The sequence below is a fragment of the Lates calcarifer genome, linkage group LG18, assembly GCF_001640805.2.
Source record: "Lates calcarifer isolate ASB-BC8 linkage group LG18, TLL_Latcal_v3, whole genome shotgun sequence".
Taxonomy (NCBI): domain Eukaryota; kingdom Metazoa; phylum Chordata; class Actinopteri; family Centropomidae; genus Lates; species Lates calcarifer.
In genome coordinates, this window is record NC_066850.1 from 5,365,931 (window position 1) to 5,392,549 (window position 26,619).

Here is a 26,619-nt window from a genome sequence, read left to right on the forward strand (position 1 = left end):
AAATGACGGAGACGCAAAACAATCACCATGAGGTGCTGAACTGCCACAATAAAAACAAAAAATGACATCAAACAAAAGTAACATTATCAGGAATGGACACAGAAATACAGAGACACAGTAAGAACGACAACAAAGAGACAAAGCAGCTCAAAATAACTAGATATAAAATAGCAAAGTATAGACACAAAATGGTCACAATGACATGATAAGACTACTAAACAGTTACCTTTACTCAGTAAATTACCCCGAACTCATATCAGGGACGCTAATCACAGAAACACAAACACACATTAACCCACGCAAATAAAAACGACAAAAAGGGGGAAAAGCCTCAAAAACATCATAAAAAGATAAAGCTTACGGTATTAGCTCGCCGCTAGTGGTGACGCTAACATCCGCGTGTAAAGCAGCCAGGTACAGACGCAAAACGACAAGGACATGATAGACTGAGTTGAACATAATAGACTATAAACTGCGTTAAAGTGACCAGTGTTGAACACAAAGTTACAAAGAAATGCAAAATGTCGATAAGGTGACACCGTCCACGTCGGGGGTCCACAACTCATGCCAGGGACGCCTCAGTCACGGACACACAAACGCAAACGACTGAAAATGGAGTTACGGCTAATGCTAACGCTAGCGGCTAACGCAGATGCTAAAGCTAGCAGCTAGCTAGTTCGCTCAGCCTTACCTTCGCGCTGCAGGAGCATTCAGCGTCCAGCCTCGCTCGCGCTCGACAAAAGAAGTTTGTGTTAGTATCCAGGCTTCCTCAGTAATTAAGTTTTCTGCTCTGTTTTGTCCATTACTGACAAACCGAGGCAACGCTTCAGACGTTGGTCTTAATCTGTTTTCCGACTTCGTTTCCCCGCCTCTCTGCGCTCCCTCCGAAGGTCATGACCAATGACGACACACGGAAGCTAACGTCGGCAGAGAGAACGTCAATTGATCAGGTGATTCTGTTCCGCCTAGGAACCGCCTCTGATTGGTCTGATAGGTAAGGTAGGATACCGATAAGGTCTGCTCATAGATATATTATAAGAAGTGGATTTGGTGCCGCCTATGGATGTATTATGAAAACTAGTAGTGCGCCTAATAATACATAATAATACATCCATGGTCTAATCACATTTTTTTACATTTCTGCTTGATAAATGACTTCGATAATTAGTTATTAAAGTCACGTATTACTGGGCATAATTGTTGGTGATCAATTTTAGACCAACACAACACCATTCATTCCCATTTAGTTACAAATTCAGTTATTATTTTACTAGGCCTGTATTACTTACATGCAAAAATAGGCACCCAAGACTGAGCTGCCTAGTTGTAAAAATAAAAATACATTTAAAAACGCATCTCTCAATAGATGCTACCCTAGTTTCTTTTTTGTTGTGGCTGATGCTGATAGGTAATTTACTTGTATGATAACAAAAGTAATATAAGAAACAGCTCATTGTGCCATGATTTAGTGTTGAGCACATATTAACAAGCAAATGACAGATTCAAAAAAACTTTTTATTAGAACAATACAGCAGATATAAAGGTCTATTGCAATCAAACACTCTCATCAGAACGGAACATGTGCTTAAACAGACAATATGCGCTCCCCAAGAGAAATAAATTAATATAAACTAGATCAAATAAAAACAGAAAATGAGAAAAAGAAGAGAAAACCAGAGAAGATGAAAATAAGATTTTTCTTCTTCTTCTTCAAAGCAAAGTGTGATGCAAAGAAGAGATGCTGATCATTCAAATAATAATTCAACTTGCTGTTCAGAAACTTGCAAACCTAAATTTCAAACAATCACAGAAAAACAGTTTATGACAAGCTCAGACATGTTTCCTTTGTGCAGGTGCAAGATTTTGGTATTGTCAGAAAACATATTTTTAAAAAGGTCACCTTGTACTGACCTCCAGGTGAAGTCTCAATATCTGAGGCTGTTCATTGCCCTTGTAGCAGTTATGATAACTGTTCAGATCATTTCATTTATTTTTTTTCTTTCTTTCTTTTTTGCTATTTTAAAGGTGAGAGAGACTTGGTACTCAAGTATGATGATCTCTGGCTAAGCAATACAAAAAAGGGATGAAAAATAAAAAGAGCAAAGAGAGAAGAAAAAAGTAAAATTAAAGCTTGTAATAATAATAATAATAATACCAAAATAACGGTGGTGGATAAATTAAAATACAATCCAGTCAGAGAGAAAAAAGTGTAGTATCCTTTTTTCTGTGTGGAGGTGAATCTGATCAAGTGTCACAGAGGAGGAGGACTACAACGAACTGCGTCTGTACTGTATTAATACTGCAGATTTACAGTACAAAAATGACATATGACTCTGGAGCCTTGTTTAAAAAAATGTCTTAAAGTTATCCTGGATGTGTTTTACGGAGTCATTAAAGGGCATGTCATAAAAAAGAATAAATGTATATTGGCAGCATAGGAATTATATCTTTAGATATATATGACAATTCACAATAAGATAAATGAAAGTGGCTACATATCAAAATGATTCTTTTATAGTTCATAGTTTTGACTTTATATTTGGTTTTAAGCACACATGTGAACATTTTATTCATGATGCCCCAGGTCTGATTTTAGATCAGCGCTCCGACTCTGTGATGCTTGATAAACACAAAGCTGCAAATTCAACACAAGAGTGATGAAAAAAAGTGCGCAGAGGACAGTCGTTCTGCTGTTTCCTTCTTTACATTTTAACATTTTCAAGTCAAAAAAGTGACTCCAAGTTGCCACTTCCCACCTCAACTGGAGACAAAATACAAGCAAGTCTTAAAGTTGCTGCTTGTTTGATAAGATTCAGGTGTTGTGCCTTGTATTTCCTCTTCGTCTCTAACTCTCACCCTTGCATATACAGACTTAATGAAATTGAAGCGCTTCCCTCCAATCACTGAATTTATTATTCTCTCCACTGCACCTCACTGCTTGAATCAATTTATCATCTAACAATATTTATTTATTCTTGCCATCATATATAACATCTTTTTTTTGTTATTTTTTCATATATATTTCATACAAATCTATAACCCAAAATTTAGAAATCTTATTTACATGGAAAAGGGTTCTTTTTTTTTTTTTTACTTTTAAAAGTGACTATTAACCCCACCCACCCCCAATATCTCCCCCTGCAACGTTAACAATCATGGAAGAAATCCAAAGACATTTTCCACTCAATTCTTTTTCTTTTTTCATATTTGAATGCTCTAAAATGTGACTTGGAAAACAGCATTCGGAAAAAAAAACACCCCAAAATGTCTTTTTTTTTTTTTCTTTTTGAAAGCCACAATTATGCTTCCTCTTCAAATCAAACCATTAAATGTCAGAACTCAACACAGAAGAAAATGTAGAATTACTGAAGGGAGGTTTTGAATGGCTCCCCCCTCCCTCCTAAACAAATGTAGATACTTCCTGGAAAGAGTCTCAAAAACTGTTTTATAAAACACGCTATCTTGGAAGTGGTTTCATAGTCATAGCAAGGGAACCAGAGGAGGAGGAGGTGGACAGACAGACAGAGGGACAGAAAGAGAACAAAAACCCTCCTCAATCAGTTTTAATAGCGCCCCCTGGGAGGCCATCCTGTGTATTACGCACACAGACACACACCAGACAAGCCACTTCGGTCTTCAGTTTGATGGGGAGAGATCGTGTATGTGTGTGTGTGTGGTGTGTGTGTGTGTGTGTGTGTATGTGTGTGTGTGTGTGTGTGTGTGTGTGTGCGCATGTCTTAGGTTTTGTGTGCGTGTTTGAGGAGCATGTGTGTGTTGGTGTAATTCTGTGCATATTATTGGAACCAGTGCCTCCCTGTAAATTGTGTGTGTGTGTGTGTGTGTGTGTGAGTGAGTGGGTCAGGGTGTGTGTGTGTTAGAGAGTGCCGTCCTCGGCGCAGCCCGCTCCCGCTGTGTAGCGAAACTCCTGCAGGTTTGAGACACCGTGGAAATGAACAAAAGCCCCAGCGACGACCAAGATGTGGAACAACTGGTGGGAGTGGAACTACGACAGGGAGAGAAAAAGAGTGAATTAAACGTGTGAGAGAAACTGCTCCTACTTTGGAACTGCTTTTGAATTAACACGGGAAATAACTGCGTCTGATTTGAGGATGTATTCTTAAGTTGGCGTGCGTGTGTGTGTTTGTGCGACACTCACCCAGATGTCACACTTGCCGGGGAAGAACCTCTCGGGGATGCGAGCGGCATACAGGCAGGCTCCGGTGATGTAGAGAGTCGCCATCAGCAGCAGCCAGCCCATCTGACCGATGGTGGTCGCTTTGATCAGACCCTCGCTGATGACGAAGTGCAGGGTGGGAACCACGCCGCTCAGACCCAAACCCACAAACACACCTACACAGAGACATGACAACAAACTTATTTACATGTGGGACTAGAAAACCAAAACAGTAAGCTTTTAATCCATTATTATTATTCAATATGGAATATTATATCTCACTCTACCTGCTCTGACTCCTCTGTACTGCGGTGTGGCGAAGAAGTCGCACTGGGAGACGGTGATGGCGGCCAGTCCCAGTATACACACCACTATCAGGTAGATGAAACAAGGCTGAGGGGAGCAGTAGAAGGAGTAGTACAACCAAGGGACAAAGGAGCCCATGATCAGGAAGGCGATACCACTGTAGTCCAGCCTGAAGAGGAGAGAGAGAGAGAGAATCAAAGAGTGGACAGTTTACAGACACAGTGTGATGCCAAGAATTACTTAAGGGGTGAGACTTCATAATCTGTGCGTCTTACTTGGAGAAGACCCTGGAGACGCCCTCAGAGTGGCAGTAGACTGTGTGGAAGAGCCAGGAGAAGGAGAGGCAGAGGATGGCTCCCAGGAAGAACATCCCGATCACCACCTTCTCCTGGACTGGAGCCACAAATGACATGTTGGGCCTGAACATGTACATCAGACCCAGACAGAGGAAAAACAAACAGCCTGCAGAGAGAGGCAGAGGGGGAGATGGAAGGAGGGAGAGGTTAGCAACAAAGATAAACAACTGGTTTCCACCTTTTGCTGTTTTTCAAAAATGTTTTATCAGATCATATAGACTAAAAGAAGACAAAAACTTCAGTAATATTCACAAAATCCCAATCAAACCACTTTAACATTTTAGGTGCAGTATCTCTTTTACACCACTAGGGGGCAAGCAGAGGAAATAAATAATCACAATGTTGTTTTCAAGCCAGGAGACAAACAAAAAAGGAGCTGATTTGGCTTAAAGAAAACACAAAAGTGAGAAGTGAGATTTGTCAAATGGCACAGAAACCAAAACTGGAAACAGACACAGATTCAACTCTTTCCAAGTAGCTCAACAAAATTCTAAAATAACATCCTGGATTTTGCTGGATGACTTACTTTTCTTACATAAACCAGCTTTCAACACAACAATGATTATAATAGCTAATAAGCCTGATCTGAACCTGCTCCACACAGGGATTTGTTACCTAATGAGTCTGGTTAAACAGGAAGATTAGCTTAAGTATAAAACAACAATGAGTGAAGTAATATGTTACAGAAATAGACACAAAAACACAAAACAAAAGCGCTATTCTTATAACTTAAAATATCCCAGTCCTGACTAGTCATGTGGTATTTGTGTGTGTGTGTGTGTTTTAGCTAATAAAATCACATTTTTGTGTACTGAGGTCAAAGTTGCCTCATTGCTTCTAGAAGAACCAACTTCAGGTCAGAGTGAAGTTTAGGTCTACTGAGACGGTTTAGGTTTGGATCAGTGTTCCAGATGCATCAGAGTGTGTCTTACCTAGCAGATGTGTCCAGATGTTTCCAGTCTCTGTGTGGATTCTGAAGATGCTCTTGAAGCAGGCGCGAAACGAAGGCATGGGCGGCCTGTGGCCGTGGAGCAGGAAGTCGTTGTCCTTCAGCCAGTCGGGGAGCACGTCGTGGGGTATGACGCGCCACCGGCCTTCCCACACCTGATTGGTTAATAAAGGACACACACAGAAGTTTGGAATAAGAGCCTGAAGGCTGGCGTGAATAGAAAATGTTCATGAAAAAAAGGACACATAATTCAATTTAAATGTTCTTAATGAGAACCAGCTGGTTGTTTACTGACTGTCCTTGAGTTTGTTTGTGCGTTAAGAGTAGTGTGCAGTATGTGATCACGAGTGTGTGTAGCGTAGGTGTCAGGGTCAGCTGATGTAAATAAATAAACTGTACCCCCAACAGGGAGAGAGGGAGAGAGATAACTCTTTGACAGTTTCCCTCCAGAGTGATTAATATCCCTAATTTACAACCTGCTGGTTGCAATTTCAATGGACTCTCAGTGAGTGTGTGTGTTTATCTGTGCGTGTGAGAAAATATTAGACTAAGCCGTGGTGCTCTGATATCACATGAGTCCACATTTCAGCAGTGTCCCACTAACTCTTCACATCTACCTCCTTGTTTATTTTAATTTCAATGTAGTTGATTAAGAAACACCTGCAGGACATAAACTGGCTTCTCAGACAAACCAATCAAAACCATAACCATATTCTGAGGGTTTCTGCAGATGTAAGTGGTAGAAGAGAAAAACAATAAGGTGCTGGTTTTTATTAACTCTGCACTCGCAAACTACCCTGTAAAATGTGTTTATCACTGCCGTGTTATTCTGGATGTTTTCCAGTTTGGCTCGTGCCCAGACTAAACATGTTCAACACTGCCCAGGGTCAAGTACAGCTTTAAGAAAATAAAATAAAAAAGGAAAACTGCTAAACCTGAGCATGTGAAGTTTGCTCAGGACACAGAAAGCATTCTGTTTTCACTGTGTTTTTATGGTTTTATTAGTTTCTTTTACTATGTGGTTTTATTGAGCGCTGTTTTAAAACTGCTTATGTAAAACAAACAACACTCTTGGGAAGATTAACTAATTTAGTAGGAGGAGGAATTAATGTTGTGGTGCTCCTAAACATCTGTACAGTAAAAAGGGAAGGAGTATAATACAATTTAGCAAACACTAATCTTTGTACCTGCACCTGTGTATGTGTTCAGTACCTTGTGTACGAACTCCTCCATCCTCTCCATGGCATGGTGAGCCTGCAGCAGCGGAGTCATCCCCATGAAACCTTCATCGCTGCTCCTCTCATCCTCTTCCTGTTCTTTCTCCTCTCCTCCTTCTCTTCCTCTGTCATCCTCCTCATTTATTCTTCTCTCCTTGTCACTCTGGGACTCTGGGACACTCTGAAAAGAAACAGACACATTGTTAGGACAGAAGGATTTTAGAGGAATGAGTGTTTTTAGACATGTAGGACATTTTGTCTTGTTCAAACAAAGAGCAAAAAATAGAGAGGATTTTAATTCCTTGGGGCATGTCAGCTGTATTCAATGAAGGAAGTGAAGTGTGACTGACAGACAGAGAGGGTGACCTTTAATTTGAACTCGCAGTGAGCAGGGAACACACCTCAGACATGTGTGAGTCTTTATTGATCCCAGCTTACATAATCCTCTTCTCACATGCAAATGAAATTCAGCATGCCAGCAGAACTTCCTCACTTATGACTGATCATTGCATGACCTGCTAGGGACAATAATATATCTGACAACAAACGGGATAAATCCCAAAGAGTACCACTACTGGCTGTATACCTCTGCCAAACAGTCCTGACTTATGGGGCTGAATAACGGCCAGAAACTGTGAAGCTGACCTTTGACCTTTTGGATATAAAATGTAACATCTTCACCATTTTATCCTATTAGACATCTGTGTGAAATTTTGTGATGATTAGCGTACGATTTCTTGGCCAGAAAACGTTTTGTGAAGTCACATTGACCTTTGACCTTTGATCCCCGGAGTAGTCCAAGTAAACATTTATACCCAATTTGGACAAACTCCCTCCAGGAGTTCGTAAGATATCGCGCTCACAAGAATGGGACGGACGAAAACTTGAAAACATAATGTCTCTGGCCACGACTGTCAGGATAAACCTGTGTCTCAAGAAAATTAAACTATAGAAAATGTGAAAAACAAACATGCATTTGTTTATTTTTTAACTTTTTCTATTAACATTATTCATCTCATTACGCCTCGGAGTTATCTTGCAAACCCTTGAACTCCAAGGATGAGAAACATTGTCTTAAATAGTCAAACGCATAGTCAAATATGAACAGGTAAAAGAGTAAATATTAAAATTTGCTTTACTTAAGAAGGAGCTGAAGGGAGTGTGCATATTACCAGGAATTTTAACAAGCAAAAATGAAAAGACAGAGTGTATTTTAAGAGAATAGAGCTAATTGTGATGGGACAGACGTCGGTCTAACCTTTCATTTATAAAGAGAAGATTAGACAGACAGTGTGAATTCAATCTAACACAATAGCTGTCACAGCTGTGGAGCTGGGGACAGAATTAATATGACTAGTTCTCTGCGATAAATACACAGTCATTCATCATAACTGACACACACACAAACAAACAGACACACACAGAGTCGAACACACACAGACACACTAACAACAGCGCTGTTTTGTGTGCATGCAGGTGGACAGAGCTGATAAGGTGTAGAGGCACATCTGCATTAAAACCTGCAGGAAAACATAAAATACATATATGTCGTTTTTAAAATGTTATTCTTCAAAAGGCACAACACACACACAATCTCCTCCGCACACACGCCTGTTCTTCTGAAAGGACATGATTAGAAAAGATGTGCCTCCTGTTCTTTTTATTACTCCAGGAGGGGAGGAGGGTGAGGAATAAAAGGGAGACAAGAGTGAGAAAATTAGAAAAAAGCAGAGAGACAGAGATAGACAAGAGAACAAGGGAAAAGCAGAAAGAGGGAGAGAGAGAAGTCCTGTTGTATATATAATGCATGACTAACCCATTTTTAAAGTCCCACCAGCTAAATACACTCCAACTTCATGGTCCCTGCTCCTGTGGATGTGTGTGTGAGTGTGTGTGTTGACTGTGATGTGTGGTTTGTTGACAGCTACTTTCAGGTTCCTAAAGTCTGACTTTGCTGGTCTTACACCTGTCAGCATACTGTGTGTGTGTGTGTGTGTGTGTGTGTGTGTATGCATGTGTGTTTAATCATGCATGAGGTCAAATCTCAGTCTGCTGCTGTGTATTGTCAGACGGGGAGAGACACACACACACACACACACACACACAATACTTTCCATCACACCTGAAAGCGTGCAACTGTAAAAACCACATTCTCATAAATCCACTGTGTTTCAAAGCCAGGATAAAGGTGACACCTGACATCAATTGTGTGTGTGAGTGTGAGGCTAAGCATCAGTGATTGAATATACTATGTGAGCAGAGGGTATCTGGGTGACTGCCAAGTAGTCACGTGTGCTCTGCAGCCTTTGTGTGTGTGTGTTTTTTTGTCAGTAATAGCCCCTCATGTGTGTCCATGCGTGCATGTAATGTAGGTTTGAATCCAGATGCTGCCTGTCTCGCTGTGGGTTGTGTGGTTATTCCTGAAGGGTGTGAATAACTGTGTGCGTGTGTGTGTGTGTGTAAGGGGACAACAGTGTGTCCTCTAAGTGTACTCAAGATGCTATCACTACACCAGTGCCTCCTGAAAAGACACACACAAAGCACACACACTCATACCTGCACAGATGATACTAGGCCACATGAAGCACACAATACATACACATAACAACAGGATGGAGGTGACTGTGCCGTAGCAGTTTACACTGTAAGGAGTAGAGGGGACAGTGTGTCACACACACACCACTCTAGTTAATACTTACAGTATGAGAGGGAAAGAAAACAGAAAGGGAGCAAGAGGCTGAGATGAATGGGGAGCATTTAGCCTACAACCTGCACGTTAAGGTGATTTATGATCAGCCGCCCTCTCACTAGGAACCCTCTGTTTTTTACTGACTACAGCTGTTACTCTACGTTACGGGACACACCGTGTTTTGTTAGGTGAGGTTTGTGGGAAAGAGAAAGAGTGTATGTGTGCACATGAACATCCACATCACTTTCATCTCTGCACTAGTCCAGATGAGAGATGATGTTATCACATGACCTAATTCTTACTGAATAATCACCTAACCTGCTCTGCTGTCAGTGAAGCAGAAAGTTTGTTACTGTGTGCCGAGATCAGAAAATAACCATTATTTGATCATGAGAAAATAAAAAATAAAAAATTCAGCAATTAAGAATTTTAAACATAAACTCTCCTACTTTTTTATGCCAAATGAACCATTTAAAAATGTACTGAGTGGGCTGCACGGTGCACTGTCACAAAGCTGAAAGGCTCAAGGCTCAAGGATCTTGACATGTAGTTTGTAGAAACTGCGGAAACAGTTGGTAAACTCTGCCACAGAGTGATTTCCTGCCTTGATCTCCCCGTTTAATATTGTTATTGTGTGTCTCCTTGTTAGCGTTTGACTGCCTTTGTAACACATTTTGCACAGAGGGTTGCAATATAAAGAGGAAGCTGTGGGTGTTTTTGCACATTGGAAGGATGAAAATACTGAAAAATGACCAGATGCCAGCCTTAGAAAAGGAGCAGAAACTGCTTTGTAGTCCTGTGAAACATCTGTTCAGCCGCACTAAACTAAATCCAGATTGTGAAAGCCGCAGTGTTGAGGTTTAGCAGCAGGTGATGCAGAAGGTTTGGCTGTCAACTGCTCAGCTGAAGTTGCTGTAATCAGATCAGGCAGACGGGAGGAGTACTGCAGGAGTAAGGAGGTCAAGGTTCTTGGAAACCCGGGCTATCCCTAACATACTAATGTGCTTACATTCACACACTCTTTGGATGTGTCTACTGCACGTGACTCAATCTCTGCTGCCCAGTCTCCAACAAGTCATCATGGCAGAACGTACAGAGTCAAATTTCGCTCTGTCTGAAAGTATGTGTGTGTGGCTGATAATATGATCCCACCCCTCTGGTAAGTGTCCATCGTCAGCTCTGTGAACTCACTCTGTAACAGCTCATCACGTATGACTAAAACAGTATGAAGCTCAGCGCAGATTGGCTGGCTGTTTGTTGACACAGTCATGTGTTGGGCAATCGTCATCTCAGTTGTTGTCACACTTGAGCAGAGCACTGTTCCCCTTTTTCTAGGAAAAGTTTTCCTGGGAAACACCTGATGGACTTTACAAGTCTGCAAATATAATAGATTTGATAACATGTTCAACCTGTTAAAAGGGGCAGCTAGTCTTTTCTGAAAGTAATATTTGGCTTTAGGTGGAGTTTGAAGCGAATTTACTCGGCATACTTAACCTCATGTTGTCTGTTATTAATGTTAAAGCTGTTACAACTCACTGACAAAGAGCAAAACAGACAGCTGTTTGGTCTATTAACTGTAACAAAGTGGAAAATGACCATCACAATCTCCCAAAGCCTGAGCTGACTTGTTTAAATTGCTCATTTTGTCCAACCAGCAGTCCAAAACTGAAAGAACTGGTAACAGTTTAGGAGCGTAAAAGTCTAAGTAAACCGATATAGATATTTTTCTGTCAGTCAACTTATTAATTGGTTGGTGTACATGTTAATATGTGTGTGTCTGATAAATAGCCTTATCAGCGCACAGCAAGCCCACCCTAAGTCTCAACGACACTACACAAAACTACACAAAATGTGTATTCATATGCATATGACAGATTATACACAGCTGTATAATCATGAGCCTGCTGATGCAATGTTAGAAAAACAAAGTGTTTTTAGGAGATTAGACGCCTTTTCCTCTGAATTTTGGTCTTTATGTCCTGTAAAACATCCAAACTAATTTTCAGACAACATTATGTATAAATTTCTTACAAAATTTAACCTGCAAGTTGCTCTTTAAATTCAAAAAATACACCAAATTGAAGTTCTGTTTCTAGCCTGTCCTACTGAAACCTAAAAAGGGTAGGATGTGTTGAGTTCGGGGACACAAGGCGACACAATAACAACAGCTCTGAAACCAGACGTTAGATAAAAGTACAAATAAAAATGTAGAGTGCAGGACAAACTCTATGACAGCACAGGGACTCCCAACGCCTTTCATATAAGCATGAGCTAAGCAGCTAGACTTGGACGATATACAGACATGAGAAGAAGAAGAAATCTCTGGAGACGCTGCTGCTGCTTAAGATTAAATGAGGCAGTTTTTCTTAAAAGCCCCTAAAGACCAATCTCTTCCTCTGTCTCACACACATACGCAAAAAAAACAACATATATCCAGCTCCCCTCAGACTCATTAACCATTCTGTATGTAGACCTGGCTAATGACTTTCACCAAACTAATGGCTGTTCGCATGTGCGCACACCTGAGACACTGTATTTATGTGTATGTTAGGAGGAACCTCTGCTCTAATTAGTTCTGCTGAGCTTCAGAAGATAACTCTGAGAAGGAAGTGAAGGAGGAGAGACATTTGAGGAACAATCTCCATCTCACACTGAAATGTGGAAACTCAGACTCAATCTAAACAAAGTAACATGCTGACAGTTTCGTATTGGGGGTGGGATACAGGAAACAGCTGCCAGCCAACGGGAGTACAGCTGAAACTCTTTGGACCAATGAGGAGAAAGCCTGGATCCATAACGAACCAAAGAGGGAAGAGTTTACCCTTGTACACGGTAACCCCTGCACAGCACGGACGAAGAGACTCAACATGTGACTCACACATGCACAATGCTCTCTTGGGACGATAACGATTTGGAAAATACGCCAAGACTGTAAAAAACAGACGGTATGTTCCAAATGCACACACACACACGCCCAACTCTGAAAAAACAGACATGACAAACTGTTCCCTCTGTTCTCGCCCATGACCACGAGGAGGGCATGGAGAATCTGCATTAGCACGACAACAAAGCAACACAGATTTTTATCAAACTGTTGGAGGGCTTAAATCAAGGATTTTTACTTTTTTCCCAAGCAACTTCAAAGTTGTTTTTGTTTATTTTCTCGCCTCGCTGGATATGAAAATGGACACCAGACTGGGGGTGAGGTATCACATGGAGCCTCCGGAGGTTTTAAAAGTCCACTGAATATGTGATCTTGGTTGTTTTCTGAGCAACTTTTGAATTATGTTGGTTTGTTGTTGCAAAACTGTCATCAAAACTGAACAAGGCTCGACCAGAGCGCCGCCTCAAATCACTCAAACTATCTCCTACTAAAATCAGAATAAATAAAGCAGATATTTACTTTCTTACCAAAGGTTAAAAAAAAATATCACCACTCTCATATGAGGCTACAGCCAGCACTGAGTTAGCTTAGCTTAGCTTAGCATAAAAACAGTAAACAGGAGGAAACAGCTGGTCTGATTGTGTCCAGGGGTCACAACACCACCTCTAACATGCACACAATCCCCCTGTAAAACAGTGAAACTATTTATTGCACATACATAATAGTGGTATGAATCTTTTGTGAGTGATTCCCAGCAAGAAGGCAAGTACAAGTATCTCCCAAAATGTCAAACTATTCCTTTAAAATGTGGTGAATCACTGAGGGATTGTGCTTGTGGATGACAGGTACAATAAGAGGAAGTGAAGCTGGGTGTCACGTCCCCCTGTCCACAGACTGAGAGTCAATTCATGAAAGCAATAAAAACCTTCAGCACAAAAGAAGGATGTGCACAGGACTCTAATGTCCAAAATCTTAGACATTGTTCACAGGTATTTGTTCACCGTTAGCTGGTATTTCCCTTGTTTTGTTGTTAATGGTCAAAGTGTGTGCGTAATAAAAGACCGACATTCTCCTCTTCTAAACCACCTGTGTGTGCATGACATGAAAGTCTGAGGTTAATGTTTAGTGAGAAGTATCTGTTGTCTTGGTATTATGTAAAAACAGAATAAACAGAACAGAATAACATGATCAGACATTACTGGGTTCTTTAGCCAACTTGATATTTTCTCCACTCTCCTGAAAATCTAATTTTCATTAGCTGCATCAACACTCATTTCCAATTGAAGCTGACTAGCCTAACAGCTAATGCTGTCTAAATTCTTCCAAGTCTTAATTACGTAAATTGAATTAAACGATCTGTAAAAGACACTTAATTGAACTTTAATGACACTGGAAGTTTGGCACTTATGCACCACCAATGCAGACAGAAATGGAAAACTATACTGTTTCAGAGTGTTAGTTTTAAAGGCATCTTTATGACACTTTTTAACTGTAATGGTCTGTTAAAAACGATTCTGAGCAGCACATTTGCATATGAAATACTTCATAGTGAGGTAACAGGTTGAGATTGTTGGCAGGTAAACAGCTATTGTTTCCAAAACTATATTCTGCAACTGTGGGGTGTGATCAGGAAGATGCACAAATACTACAATCTGATGGGGACAAGTTCAAAAAGGTCTGGAAAAACAGGAAACTTGGGGGAAAAAAAATCTGTGTTTTTCGGTTAAAAACCGATTAATCCATGTAACTTTAAAAAAAAAAAAAACTGCTGACAAATAATACAGATTAAACTCCACAGACATCCCATCCAACCTGATGGCAAACAGGATGTGTGAACTAACCTCAAAGCTATACCGCACACGCTCACAAACACATTTCAAAACACACACTAACACCTCCCCAAAATGCTGAAAAATTCAAAGGGCAGCCCGTGGGGTGTTAAGACAGCCTGCCCTTGCTGACTGGGGCGGGGGGCCCCTAACATCCTCTCAGGTATCTGTGTTGTGTTACAGCAGGTAAAAAAAAAAAAAAGGCCACACACAAGCAGATATAATACACACACGCCGACACTATTGTGTTTCAGTTCAGCGGCTCTGTGCTGATTGCTTTTCACACTGAACAACAGAGCGGCAGCTTTGTCATGCACACACAGTCTAAAAGGGGACACAAGTGATGCCTCTGAGGGAGAGTATCTGGCACATTTGTTTGATCAGTTCGATACGTTGCTGTCATGGATTGCTAATCAGAGATTTTTGGTAATGTGTTTGCTTTCCTTCCAGGAAGACATCTGTATATAGACATAACAGGCCTATTTTTAGGGGCTGTGAATCTTGCACATGTTCAATATCCACATCACTTTAGACTTTGGAGTGGAACTAAAACCGAACAGCAGGCAGAGCTGAGACCTCCCTATCATAATGCACTGTTAATTACTACAGCACAGAATGACTCATCATCGAGTTTGAAAAGCCTTGAAGGTGGTGAGGGTGTCGATAATAAGTGGAGGTGGCGGAGGTTGAAAATGCTCGGGAAGCAGGCTCGTGATCAAACCGTGTAAAATCGAGTTCCAAGAATCTGCGGAGCGGATTACACAATGCAGCAACTATTCCTGAGGTGCCCCTGAGCAAGGCACTTAACATCCAACTGCTCTCGTTATGGTGTTGTTAGGAGAATGTGCTTCTTTTTTTAAAAAAAACTTGTGTGTTATTTCCAATTTTAAAGACATATTCTGCACCATCTCTCACTGTACTTTTACACAATCAAAACAAGTTTCACAAGTTTTCATGTCTGTTCTCACAGTAGTCACGAATATACTGTTTCTGCTTTGCATGTTGCAGCTGCTCACTGGAAGTGTGATGTTAGGTTACTTTATGTTTTACATACTGTGTTTATATTAAGTGGTCAAGGTTTCAAGTGGGAGCGCCACATCAAGAAAGTGCTAAACAACACCACACATCACTTTTATGAAAAACTTTCACGTTGTCCCAAGACCTTACTAAACCAACTTTAAATCTAAATGTGTTCTTAACTTTAAAACACTGCTTTTAAAAGTGAGACCGAATTATCTTCTAGAGTTTAATTAACTCTAGTGATTAATCTTTTTGTTTGATCTGTGGAAACTTTAGGTCTTCAAAGGGAAGCTGGTGCTGCAGCATGTTGCATACACACACACACACCAACACAAAGGCAACAGACTATGGTCAAGTGATTAAACCACAAGACTAACTACTGTTTCTAATCAACATGAGTTGCCTCCCTTCTACTTTTCTACTTAGCTCCATGACTGCTTTGCCTGCTTGGCAGATATCCTCATATAAAAGCATCTGACTGACACTGTTAAAACATGTGTACCATGTTGAATTTGTGATTGTGTGTAGAATATAATTTGCTGGGAAAAAGGTGCATGCTGTGATTTTATAAACCTAAGTCATTATACTGAGAGACTCTGCCGGTCAGCATCAGTTACAGAATATTATACAGCCCTGCTAACAGCACCAGATTCATTATTAATATGAGGGCGTGTGTGTTTTGGTGGGATAGTTTTACTGTGTCAGGAGTCGACCCACACCGCGCCACATGGCTCTGAACCAACCAGATGACAGCATGGATGCATGCGTGTTGGACACTCACCCCATTGTGTGCGGGGCACTCTGCGGTACTGAGGTGACTGGTTGAAGAACCTGAGGTGGGCGTGTCTCCTTTCTCCCGGGGACTCATGGGATCTGTAGGCGTGCTTTCTGTGGTGTGTTCTATGAGGTTTGAAGTTCTGTGTCGCAGCACGAAGGCCGGGCCCTCGGCCCCGCTCGTCTCGCCTCCGTCCAGCTTGAGACGCTGGACCAGCCTCCACTGAAAACTGGAATGAACTCAGTTGGGCAGACGACAGACGACTCAGTCGATGTTGTTGCCAAAATCCAGATGGGACAGAACCTGATAGGACTGAACGGGAACATCCGTAAGTTGAGGAAGACAAAACTATAGCAGTTGTAAGCAGAGTAAGATAACAGTATAAACCATGTGACCAACCTGGACTCCAAAGAGGAGGATGAAGTCTTTGGACTTGACGACACTTTCACTAAGGTCTTTGTGGGACGAAACTGGAGAGAGACAGAATAGAGGAAGAGAAGTAGCAGCAAAGAGAAGGAGAGAAGAAGAAGTTAGTCTCTTTTTGTTTATCCTCAAATTTGAAATCACGGCAATAAAATCCAATTAAAACAAAACAAAAACAAAGCAAAACTGAGGAAAGAACCCAGACATTATAACTGTTAAACAACTTATTTTTACAGCTTTAAAGTAATAATATAATATTGTATAGTGGTTTCCTAAACAATAGAAAAACACATATAAGCCACTAATATAACCAATAAATGTCAGATGTTGCTTTAAACCAGAGAAATTACACACATAAATGCAGTATCACTTCGGATAAGCACACATCATATATCCCAGCCAATGTATTAGGAAGGCTTCACATTCTGTTTGGGCCAAAATATAATTAGTGTAAACACAGCTTTGAAATTAAAAGGGCATAAAGCTCAATCCTCTTAAAACACAAACTGTCCTGCAGAGCTATCACTGTACACCACGCATTTTACTTTGAGTTCTGCGTCACTTCAAAAAGTTACCCATGGTACCAAGGTCTTAAAATACTGCATTTACCAACACCAGCAGCCAATTAGGAGCTGTCTCAGTGAGTTGCTTAGTGACAAGAGGTGTCAAGGACAGGAAGTAGATGTGTACCCTGTTGAGAACTTACAAACTCTTTTCTCTTAATCCTTCTCTAAATCATTTCACTGTTTCTCTACATAATTATTCATCTGCTTTACAGGAAAATTTCACTTTGTTTAAAATTCAGATTGGAGAGGAACAAGCACTCTACCAAAGTCAAATGAAATCAAAATCTGACAGCTGCTGCTGGGTTAGTCAAAGCCACTTTTGCACCGAGTGTCATAATTTAGATGTTATACTCAATTCTACAACCACCTTGGCATGTAATACTGCCAAAGTGTCTCATAAATTCTAGTAGAACAAAAAAAAAAAAAAACTATTTTCCAGCTCCTGCTATATGAGATGTTACTCACCGACAGGATACGACTGAATGGTTGCAACAGAACCACTACACAGCTATAAACACCAACACAAATCTTTTTATAATACAGGAGAAACTATCATCAGGAGTAAAAGTGTGCAGGTGGTTTTACTAAACCACAACCTAAAGTAGGTGCAAACATGAAGTCCTTGATCTGGAGGATTTACTTTTCCATCCTTGTGGAGGCGTTTAGCCTTCGCAGGAGATAAATGTACTCATGTGTATCTGACCTAGACCCTCATTCATATCTGCATGTTTTTACAGCAGCATGTTTCCAAACACTCACAACCAAAGATTTAATGTAGCGTAAATGATGAGAGCTGCAGCTGCACGTTCATATCAGCCTACTGCTGCACTCTATTTTCTCTCTATGTCTCACCCTCTCCACACACACACACACACACACACACACACACACACACACACACACACACACACACACACACAGACTGTTAAAGATAAATGGGTGGTGTAAGCATGCAGGGAGTAAAAGACACAGGTTATACCCTCATACAACACACTGAGCTACACATAAACTACCTAATCTTTTTTCCATATTTGTGATAAAAGCACAGGGCTGCTTTCTTTTGTACCGCTTCTATTCTAACAGCCGTCAGGAGGATCACATTAAGTGGTAGTTTTCAGAGAGTTGAAGGAGACATTTCTGCGGCTCAGCACCTGCCCAGCGTCTGAGCAAGTCGTCATTTTGAAATAGATTTCTTCTTCCAATCTGGCTTTATAGTTTGACACCAGCATTTTCAGATCTGGAGAGTGTTTGGGTGAGAGACGCTGGCTAGGTGTCAGTGGAAGGTCCCGACAGAGAGGATACTAATGTGTTTTCATTTAGTCTCCTAAGTGTCCTCTATAATTACCAACAATTACTCTATAATGATAATTTAAACAGCCTTACAACCTTTAACAGTCCCTGAAGTTAAAAATAATTAGATTATGAGGCACAGTTTCCTTTGGAGAACTGTGATATGTCCATTAATATACGATTAGCCATTATTTTTCTGACAGTGAGTCACATTACCCTGTGCACTTCTATTAGCTTTAATTGTTTACTTCTTAGTGAATTTTGTTGTTGTATTCGATACTATGACAATGGAAGAAGCATTTTCAGAGAAGAGGTCTGTGGTGTATGTGCATGTGGTTTTCCACTGAATATTTTAGAGAAGACGCGTCAAACCACAGCTGGTGGTGGTGAAAGAAGACTGGCATGCAAAAAAACAAAAAAAAAGAAGAGCAGATAAGGGTAGAGTCGAGAGACAAAGACACAAGAGGAGAAAGAAAAGACTATAAAGAGGGCGACAGAGAGAAATCATTAAAGTAGTCACAGGAAAAACAGTGTTTCATAACCCGATGCCATCGACCGACAGACAGTGCCACTGTTCTGTGCTGATAATGATAAAGAAGACCATTTGAGCTGAACGGAGAGGACTGGCCTGTGGGCAAGTTCCCTAATCGAACTCAAACACTTCTACACACTGTCCAATCAATCTCTCCCCTTTTCCTCCCCACTCTTTCTCCCCTGATCGACTATTTTTGAAAATTACATTGGCGCTCTTCTTGAGGAACTGCACCCTCATTTTCTGTCATGATGAAAAGTGAGATTTCATGCTGGTTCCTTATTAGCTAGGGAGTAAGAGGAATAAACTTCTGCAGCTGTAGTCAATTCTCAAGATAACAGTCTCGTGGCCACACAAGAACAAACAGCTCTCCTTACAATTGAAATAGCTGAGAAGTTTTTGTTCTGTGTGGGTCTGATAAGAGTCTGAAAGCAGTGGAGGGAAGAGAGAAATATTACACACTTGTGTGGACGACCACATGTGACCCCATCTGCACACACACACACACACACACACACACACACACACACACACACACACACACACACAGTTTTCAAGCTTTGGGTGACTATTTCTAATGTGTTTTTTGTTTTTATGTCTGACCTTACTAGATGTCTACTGGTGAGACATCAGTCGTGACTTATAGATCACCATAGTTACTACACATACAACACAAGATTTTGATTGCCTTAAAAAACATATTTCTCACAAACTACCATATTTATTGCTTGTGGACAGAGCTATTTACAAGAGAAATATGAGAGAATTGAAAAGTCAGGTTTCATGCAGATGTGGATTTAAACTCATCCAGCACCCGCTCTATTCACCTGATTTGGCTCCTCGGGCTACTACCATTTCCCTGTGGTGAAGAAGGAGCTCAGCGGTTGCCATTTTGACAGTTATCATAACACGATATCATCACTTGTTGTGAATCATTTCTCAGACAGTGCTGACTTGCAATTTCCAATGACTCGAAACAGAAATACCACAAAAGTCCTCGACTTCAGAGTTTCTGAATAATCCCTCAAAGAGCTGAACTGTTCGTGCATGTAAGGAGAGGTGTTTGACCATAGCTCACTAACTTATCAAAGTATTATAACCATCTTTTCAGAATTTTTTTAAGCAAATCTCTAATCTTGAGGTCAAATATCTATGTTTTTCTTTTTAAAATGTGACAAAAAATTAACATTTACAGACAGTCCTAACCAATTGTTGACTTTAAACACACCCACCCATTAACTAACTCAACAGTTTGTATATTTTGGGAACTGGAAATGACCTCAGACGCCACCCTGAGGGCAGCAAGACAGCCAAAAACATCTAATGAGGTCATTAAAGCATGGTTTGTTGAGAAACAGTGCGACATGTTTAGATTTTTCTGCGTCTTTGCAACAACAGCTGCTTGATTATCAGTGCTTCTCTGCAATCATATATCATATTGTTAACAAGTACAAGTTAAAAACACAAGGCACACTCACACACTCATTGGCAATGCCTGCAAGAACCAACTGGAACGGCCACGGTAGCAGATCAGACAGAACAGAACAGACTGACCCCATGTTGAGATAAAAAGCCAAACTATGATGGAACATAAATTACTGGGAAAAATAAGAGGAAAAAAACAACATTTTCACAAACCCAAACCAAATGGGGCTTCCCAGGGTCCGAGCCAAATCCCAGTGTTGGAGTTTCAGTTCTGAGAGAACAGCTGACACATAACGCCTGTCGACAACAGGATGCAGGATGACTCATCAAGATGTTTAATGCGGGGTAACTGTATGAACACAGTTTTCTTGGCTCATAAAAGCCTTGAAAGAATGTCGTATACACCCCTTTTTTTTCCTCTATTAAAGTCCGGTGTGAGGTTCAATTATTTTCCACAGTGAACCGCCATGAAACAAACCAATCACACAGAGTTTACCATCTGCTCTGTTTTCTGTGAGTTATAACAACTCAGAAAACACCATCAAACTGTCCCCGGGTGACTTTTTAACCTCAGGGGGAAGCAGAGGAAGGGACACGCAAGATAAAAACAGCAGCAGCCTGAAGGAACTTGGCTTGCTGGGTAAACCAGGGTCAAGAAATGGATTAACGAGCGCTCTGACTTTAAATCTCTGCTGGTGTGCCTTTGAGCAACACTTCCCTTTCTTTGCTAATCACAATGGCATGCTGTCAGCAATATTTAGAAACATGTATGCACTATATATTTTAAAAAGCAACGATCTTTCAGCACACTCACTGTATTCCCCTATTAATGTTTAATATTTTATTCTCCTGACATTATGAACCAGCCCTGAGACTGCTACAGCAATGCCATTAATAAACATTACTGTCCTTTAACCATAGACACTATTGAGCTTTTAATATTGATGTTATTGATCTGACCCAAAGGCCAATATATACAATGCTATGAATGTGTGTATCCACCACAGCTGATAATACAATGTGTGTCCAGCAGGCTGTGATAACATTGATGTGAATAGGCAGTTTTAAAAACCTTACCGATTTTTGTCATGACACAAGGGACATTATCGATCTTTAAATATTTAGATTACTGATGTGACCCTTGGCCTCAATAAAACAAAGTCTTCAGGCTCTAGGATACTAAAACAAGGTGAAAGGAACTGGATTTGTCTGGAACACATGTTTGTGTTAAATGCTGCTAGGCTGGAAAAATTCCTCAGCCCTGACTTTGTACTTGCAGTGTGTTTATTTTTAGTTTATTGTCATACAACATATCTAATCTGTCCTGCATGTCACTGCAAGTCTCCAAACTCTGAATACCTTCAGAGAGAAGAAACTCTTCTCTATCTGTGTTGATATAAATGCACCAGCAGAAGAGGCTGCTGTTCTTATCCACACTTATTGGCAGGGCTTCAGCTTCTTGCACAAGGACACTACAGCAGGACCCTGAAGACTATTGATTGACTCTTACACAGATCAAACCTGGGAACATCTTTTTTTTTTTTCAAGACTGGAAATGGTGTATTTCCAGTCTTTGTGCTAAGCTAACAGGCAGCTGGATTGAGCTCCATATTTAACGGACGAATATGAGAGTGGTATCAATCTCAGCGAGAAAGGTAACAAGCATATTTCCCAAAATGTCAAACCACTCCTTTAACACATTCACAGCCAATATAAGAGATTTTTACAGAGGCTATGCTGGTCAAGAATGTAAAACCTGAGCTGGTTTACCACTGTTAGGCTGCTGGTCCAACATTTTGGATGGACCGCCATGACAGGCGGAGTAAAAAAATGACTGTGGGGATCCTGTGACCTTTAATCTGGCAGCAGCACTGAGTCTAGATTTCAGCTCATTCAACACTTCATTATACATCTACAACTGATAAACAAGTATCTTCTAACCCTAAACTGGTAACATGCTAAGATTAGCATGCTAACAGGCTACACACAAGGTCATTTATTCATGTGCACTGTTCCATACAGCATGTGCTCGGCATTCCCTCACACTGACTGTCCCCATCCTTCTTATTGTCACTCTCTTTCTCTCTGTCTTTATCTCTCTCTCTCACACACACACACACACATACACACAGAAGCAGAGGACAGCTGACTTCCATCCAAAGCAGTGTGGACTCAGTCATCGTCGCTGAAGATGTGGCTCCAAAAATCAATCCTAGGCAACTGACAGACAAACCCAACAGGAAAACGGACTGAGAAATGGAAGAAAATAAGAGCAACTGACTGAGAAATGTCAATGGGAATTGATTTGCTCTCTAGTTTTTTTCCCCCTCACAGGAAAGAAGGGGTGGCAAACCTGGGCAGCAGCACAAAGTGGAGATGGAATGAAAAAGAAACAGAAAGTGGCCATTTCTGCTTCTTAAACTGTGGTCTGGGGACCTGAATTAGGTTAAGGGGCCCATCTGTCATGGATATAGCCATTTGTACTATGAAATCTCACATTTATCACTTTGCGCATAAATGATGTCTAATAGGGGAGCAGGGCTTCTGCAAATGACCTAAATGATGGCGAATTCTGCCTGAATATGAGGCACATTTATTTAATGTAGGAAGCCAAGAGAGAAAAACATGTTTTATAAAGGTATACAGAGGTGGGTGAAAGCCTGACTTCTGTTAGCTAAAGGAGAAACAAAGAGAAAGATGCACAGAAAGGATGTCAAGGAAGGGCAAAAGATGTGACTCTGCAGCATCGTCTGCTAGACAGACATGTAGCTGCGCCTGGGGATTGCATGTGAGTGTGTGGCTGTTTGCGTAATGACACATTAAGTTGTAGGTCGCAGACTGTTTGAAGGAAAGCAGTGTTTGTCTTCTTTCATTCAGCAGAAAACAAATGTGGGACAAAGGTCAAACAGCATAGCGCAAGTACTGTGCAGTCGCTCCACATGCTGAGAAAAAATAAGGGCCATCTTTACGCATGGAGACAGACTGTACAGTGTTTTAAAGAGAGAAACATGGAGGGAGTAAGATGAAGAGCAGAGATATGGGGTTAATGTGATCAGCTGAGTTAAGACAGTAAAGAAAGGAATGTGGATTAGACACGTTATACAGACATCTACCTGTCAATGCAAGATGTGTTTTAGCATTTTTCAAATGTCAAGCACTGAATGATGCAAAGCTGCAAAAATAACAGATATACGCTCACAATTTTCTCTGTTGTGAGACTATATTTGTCTCCAGTGATGACTGCAGAGTCTGTGCTTCACCTGAATCTTTGTATTTACAGTAAGGGACTGTTAATTAGTCCTTTGATGAATACAGGAGCTCTGGAAAGGTCAATGAGTTAAAACAATAACTGAATCGAACACATAAGCTGTGTGCCAAGAACCTCTTTAAAGTGATTTAACTATAAAGTCAGACATACTCCTCTTGCAGGCTCTATTTTTAGGCTATTTACTGCATATTACAATGATGACACAGCTTGAGATTTTGGTGATAATCGTCCTCGGTGCTGGCCACCAGTTCCTCCGTTGTGAATATCAGTGGCTGTCAAGCGACTTTTCCCCCACAGTGTGTGCTCACTGTCTGAGTCACTTCATCAGATATGGCCTGTGGCCTGTCACCTGCTATGTCATTACTCTCTTGTTCTCCCTCCCTCTCTCTCTCTGTCTTTCACACAGAAAAAGTCTGTCACACAGGAAAGCGGGGCGTCCGTTTCTGCCCATTTCCCATTATTTGTGCTATTTATGGTTATTATGCTAATGGGAATTTTTAATCAGAATGACATAAGTAATGACACAACATAGGATGAACCAAAACAGCAAGAACGAGCGTGTCTCACTTTTTATTTCCTCTTATTTTCTCCGAAACGTTTAGATATTCCACTGATATTTCACTGAGAGTCAAACCAAATACATGTTTACTGAGTGTTGTTTAAACATCGATGTGAATCCCATCTCAAACAGAAATCTGACTCGAGCATGACCATGAGCTTTTTCATGACCTCCCGTCTGGTTTTTCAGGTCGGACAGACGCCCCAAAACAGTCAACAGGTGTCAGAGTTTGTTAAAAACAGGTTTTACGGGAGTGTCAGTTTATAATCAGTCAAATCAGGTTTACTCTTTATCTGAACCTCCCCATTACTCATCTGTTTTTTTTAACCTTATACAAACGTTTCCACAACCCGACAGACTGAAACTGAGCAACTAACATGTTTAACTAAACTTAACTGATGTATTAAAGATATAAATGCACTGATGGGCAGATAATGATTCAACAAATATCTTTTCTTACAAAGGAGAAACAGTAACTGATATGAAACATGACCAACGCACAAGCAGCAGCACAAACAGGTATTACAGACATGGAGCAGAATCTCCTTTGCTGTTAATATCAGTCCAAAAAGCCACAAACACATCATACAAGCGTGAGACTTTCAGTGACAACACATTCTGCACATTGCCCCTTAAACCACATGGCAGAGTTGGACTTAACCCCTGACCTGCTGTCATGTTTATCTCCGTCTCCTCTCGCTATTTGTTAATGTAAGTACTAGTCAAACATAAACCTCTCCTATACCTTGAAATGTCAGGGTGAGTGTGGGGTGTGTTAGTGATGATGGGGAGTCGTGGGAGTGGGAGCATGTGTGGGAGTATTTTAATCAACGCAGGAATCTTTTTTCACCGTTGGTGAAGACTCTTTTCTCGTTAAACTGTCAATATCTTAAGCCCCTGACCTTGCTTACTCAGGTAGAGAGACAAACAGTACTGACGTCAATAACTTCCATTTTTTGTACTTACAAAGCAATTAAAGCCTGTACATCATCAGCCTCAGCAGTGAAATGACCTCAAACCTTTTCATCTTGCAGAAAGAGAAAATTAAAACGATCGGTTTAAGTCTAAATTTTGTATATCAGTACATCAGTGAACTTCTGGCCATTATTAGTTATTTCTTAACTAAGGCCTAACTTAAGTGCTCCACTGTCCTCTAATATCCTCTAACCATTTTGCAGGAGTGGACAAACATAATGATTGCAAATTTTGGATTTTTCACTCTTCATTTGTAGTTACCTTCCCTGTTCTGTAATGCTGTGTGAGTTTTTATGGCAGGGGGTGAGGGAATAGGCCTCCCTTTGTATTTGGGACAGCTTTACAATGATTTAAACCTGCTGTTGGAGAACATATGACTGCTTTTACTGTTTCATGGGACTGTGTGGTCACACAGAGACCTGCACTTAAACATAACCACACATGTACACACCCACCGTACCCTGATATTACTGAAAATACACCTTTGATTCTGTGTCTCCACGCGGCTACACCTGAAGGCTAGCAAGTGCAAATAATTACTTTGCTTTAGGCTACTTGCAGCTTCACATGGGTGGAGTGTTCTTCATGACAAACTGAATGATAGAGACCATATACTACTTTTCAAGCCTGTTCAGCGAGTTGCCTTTTCAACCCAACCAACAGAGACAGTGAAAAAAAAAAAATCTTAACAATATCAAGAAAATATCTAGGTTGATATCTAGGGCGTGTGTGTGTGTAAGTGTGTGTCCCTGGTGACCCCTCAGTCCTGGTACAGCAGTGAGTTTCTGATGAGGCTGCCAGCAGTCTTATGATGGAGAGATAAACAAAGAGAACCAGTGTGGAGTGAACAACACACACACAAATACACACACACACACACTCTTGTTCTCTCATTCAAAGCACACAGGCAGAGAGCCACATAGTACATTTACTACGAAGTATTTACACATGTTTGACAGACACAGTGGATGCTGGGAATATATTACCATAAACATATTCCCCTGATGTTCCATGTATATAAACTACATTTCCCCAAACCACACTGGTGCTAAGATAGTCCTAGTTTCATTACAAGACAATACAACAACAGATTACGTAACCACACACAAGAACAGGTCATATGTTAGGTTGACATTCAGGTGTCCTTTGCCAGGGAAGATTGGCCAGTTCATCATAGTCACTGTTTGGTTTGACATTAAACAAACAGGTAACTCATACAAAAATTACACATTCCTTATACAGTGCCAGTTCCTCTGTCAAATGAGCTCTCTAACTTTAACCAAACATCCAAACAAAAAGCTCAGCAGGCCATCTACTCCTCACAGTCATTCAGTTTCTTTTGGAGCAGTGGCTCACCTGAAATGGCAGGTGTTATTTAGGCG

The 26,619-nt window shown here is 40.8% G+C and overlaps 1 protein-coding gene across 1 annotated transcript in view; it reads right to left on the reverse strand.

The window, feature by feature from the left end:
* Positions 1-1,494: 1,494 nt before the first annotated feature.
* Positions 1,495-26,619, reverse strand: part of adipor2 (adiponectin receptor 2) — a 28,513-nt gene continuing 3,388 nt past the window's right edge. Inside the window, exons 2-9 of the mRNA XM_018693604.2 lie at positions 16,599-16,669; positions 16,206-16,511; positions 6,998-7,183; positions 5,769-5,940; positions 4,756-4,942; positions 4,462-4,649; positions 4,157-4,350; positions 1,495-4,003 (exon numbers count right to left, since the gene is read on the reverse strand). Of these exons, the coding sequence (XP_018549120.1) occupies positions 3,875-4,003; positions 4,157-4,350; positions 4,462-4,649; positions 4,756-4,942; positions 5,769-5,940; positions 6,998-7,183; positions 16,206-16,292 (1,143 nt within the window). The 5' untranslated portion in view covers positions 16,293-16,511; positions 16,599-16,669 and the 3' untranslated portion in view covers positions 1,495-3,874. The remainder of the gene's footprint in view (positions 4,004-4,156; positions 4,351-4,461; positions 4,650-4,755; positions 4,943-5,768; positions 5,941-6,997; positions 7,184-16,205; positions 16,512-16,598; positions 16,670-26,619) is intronic.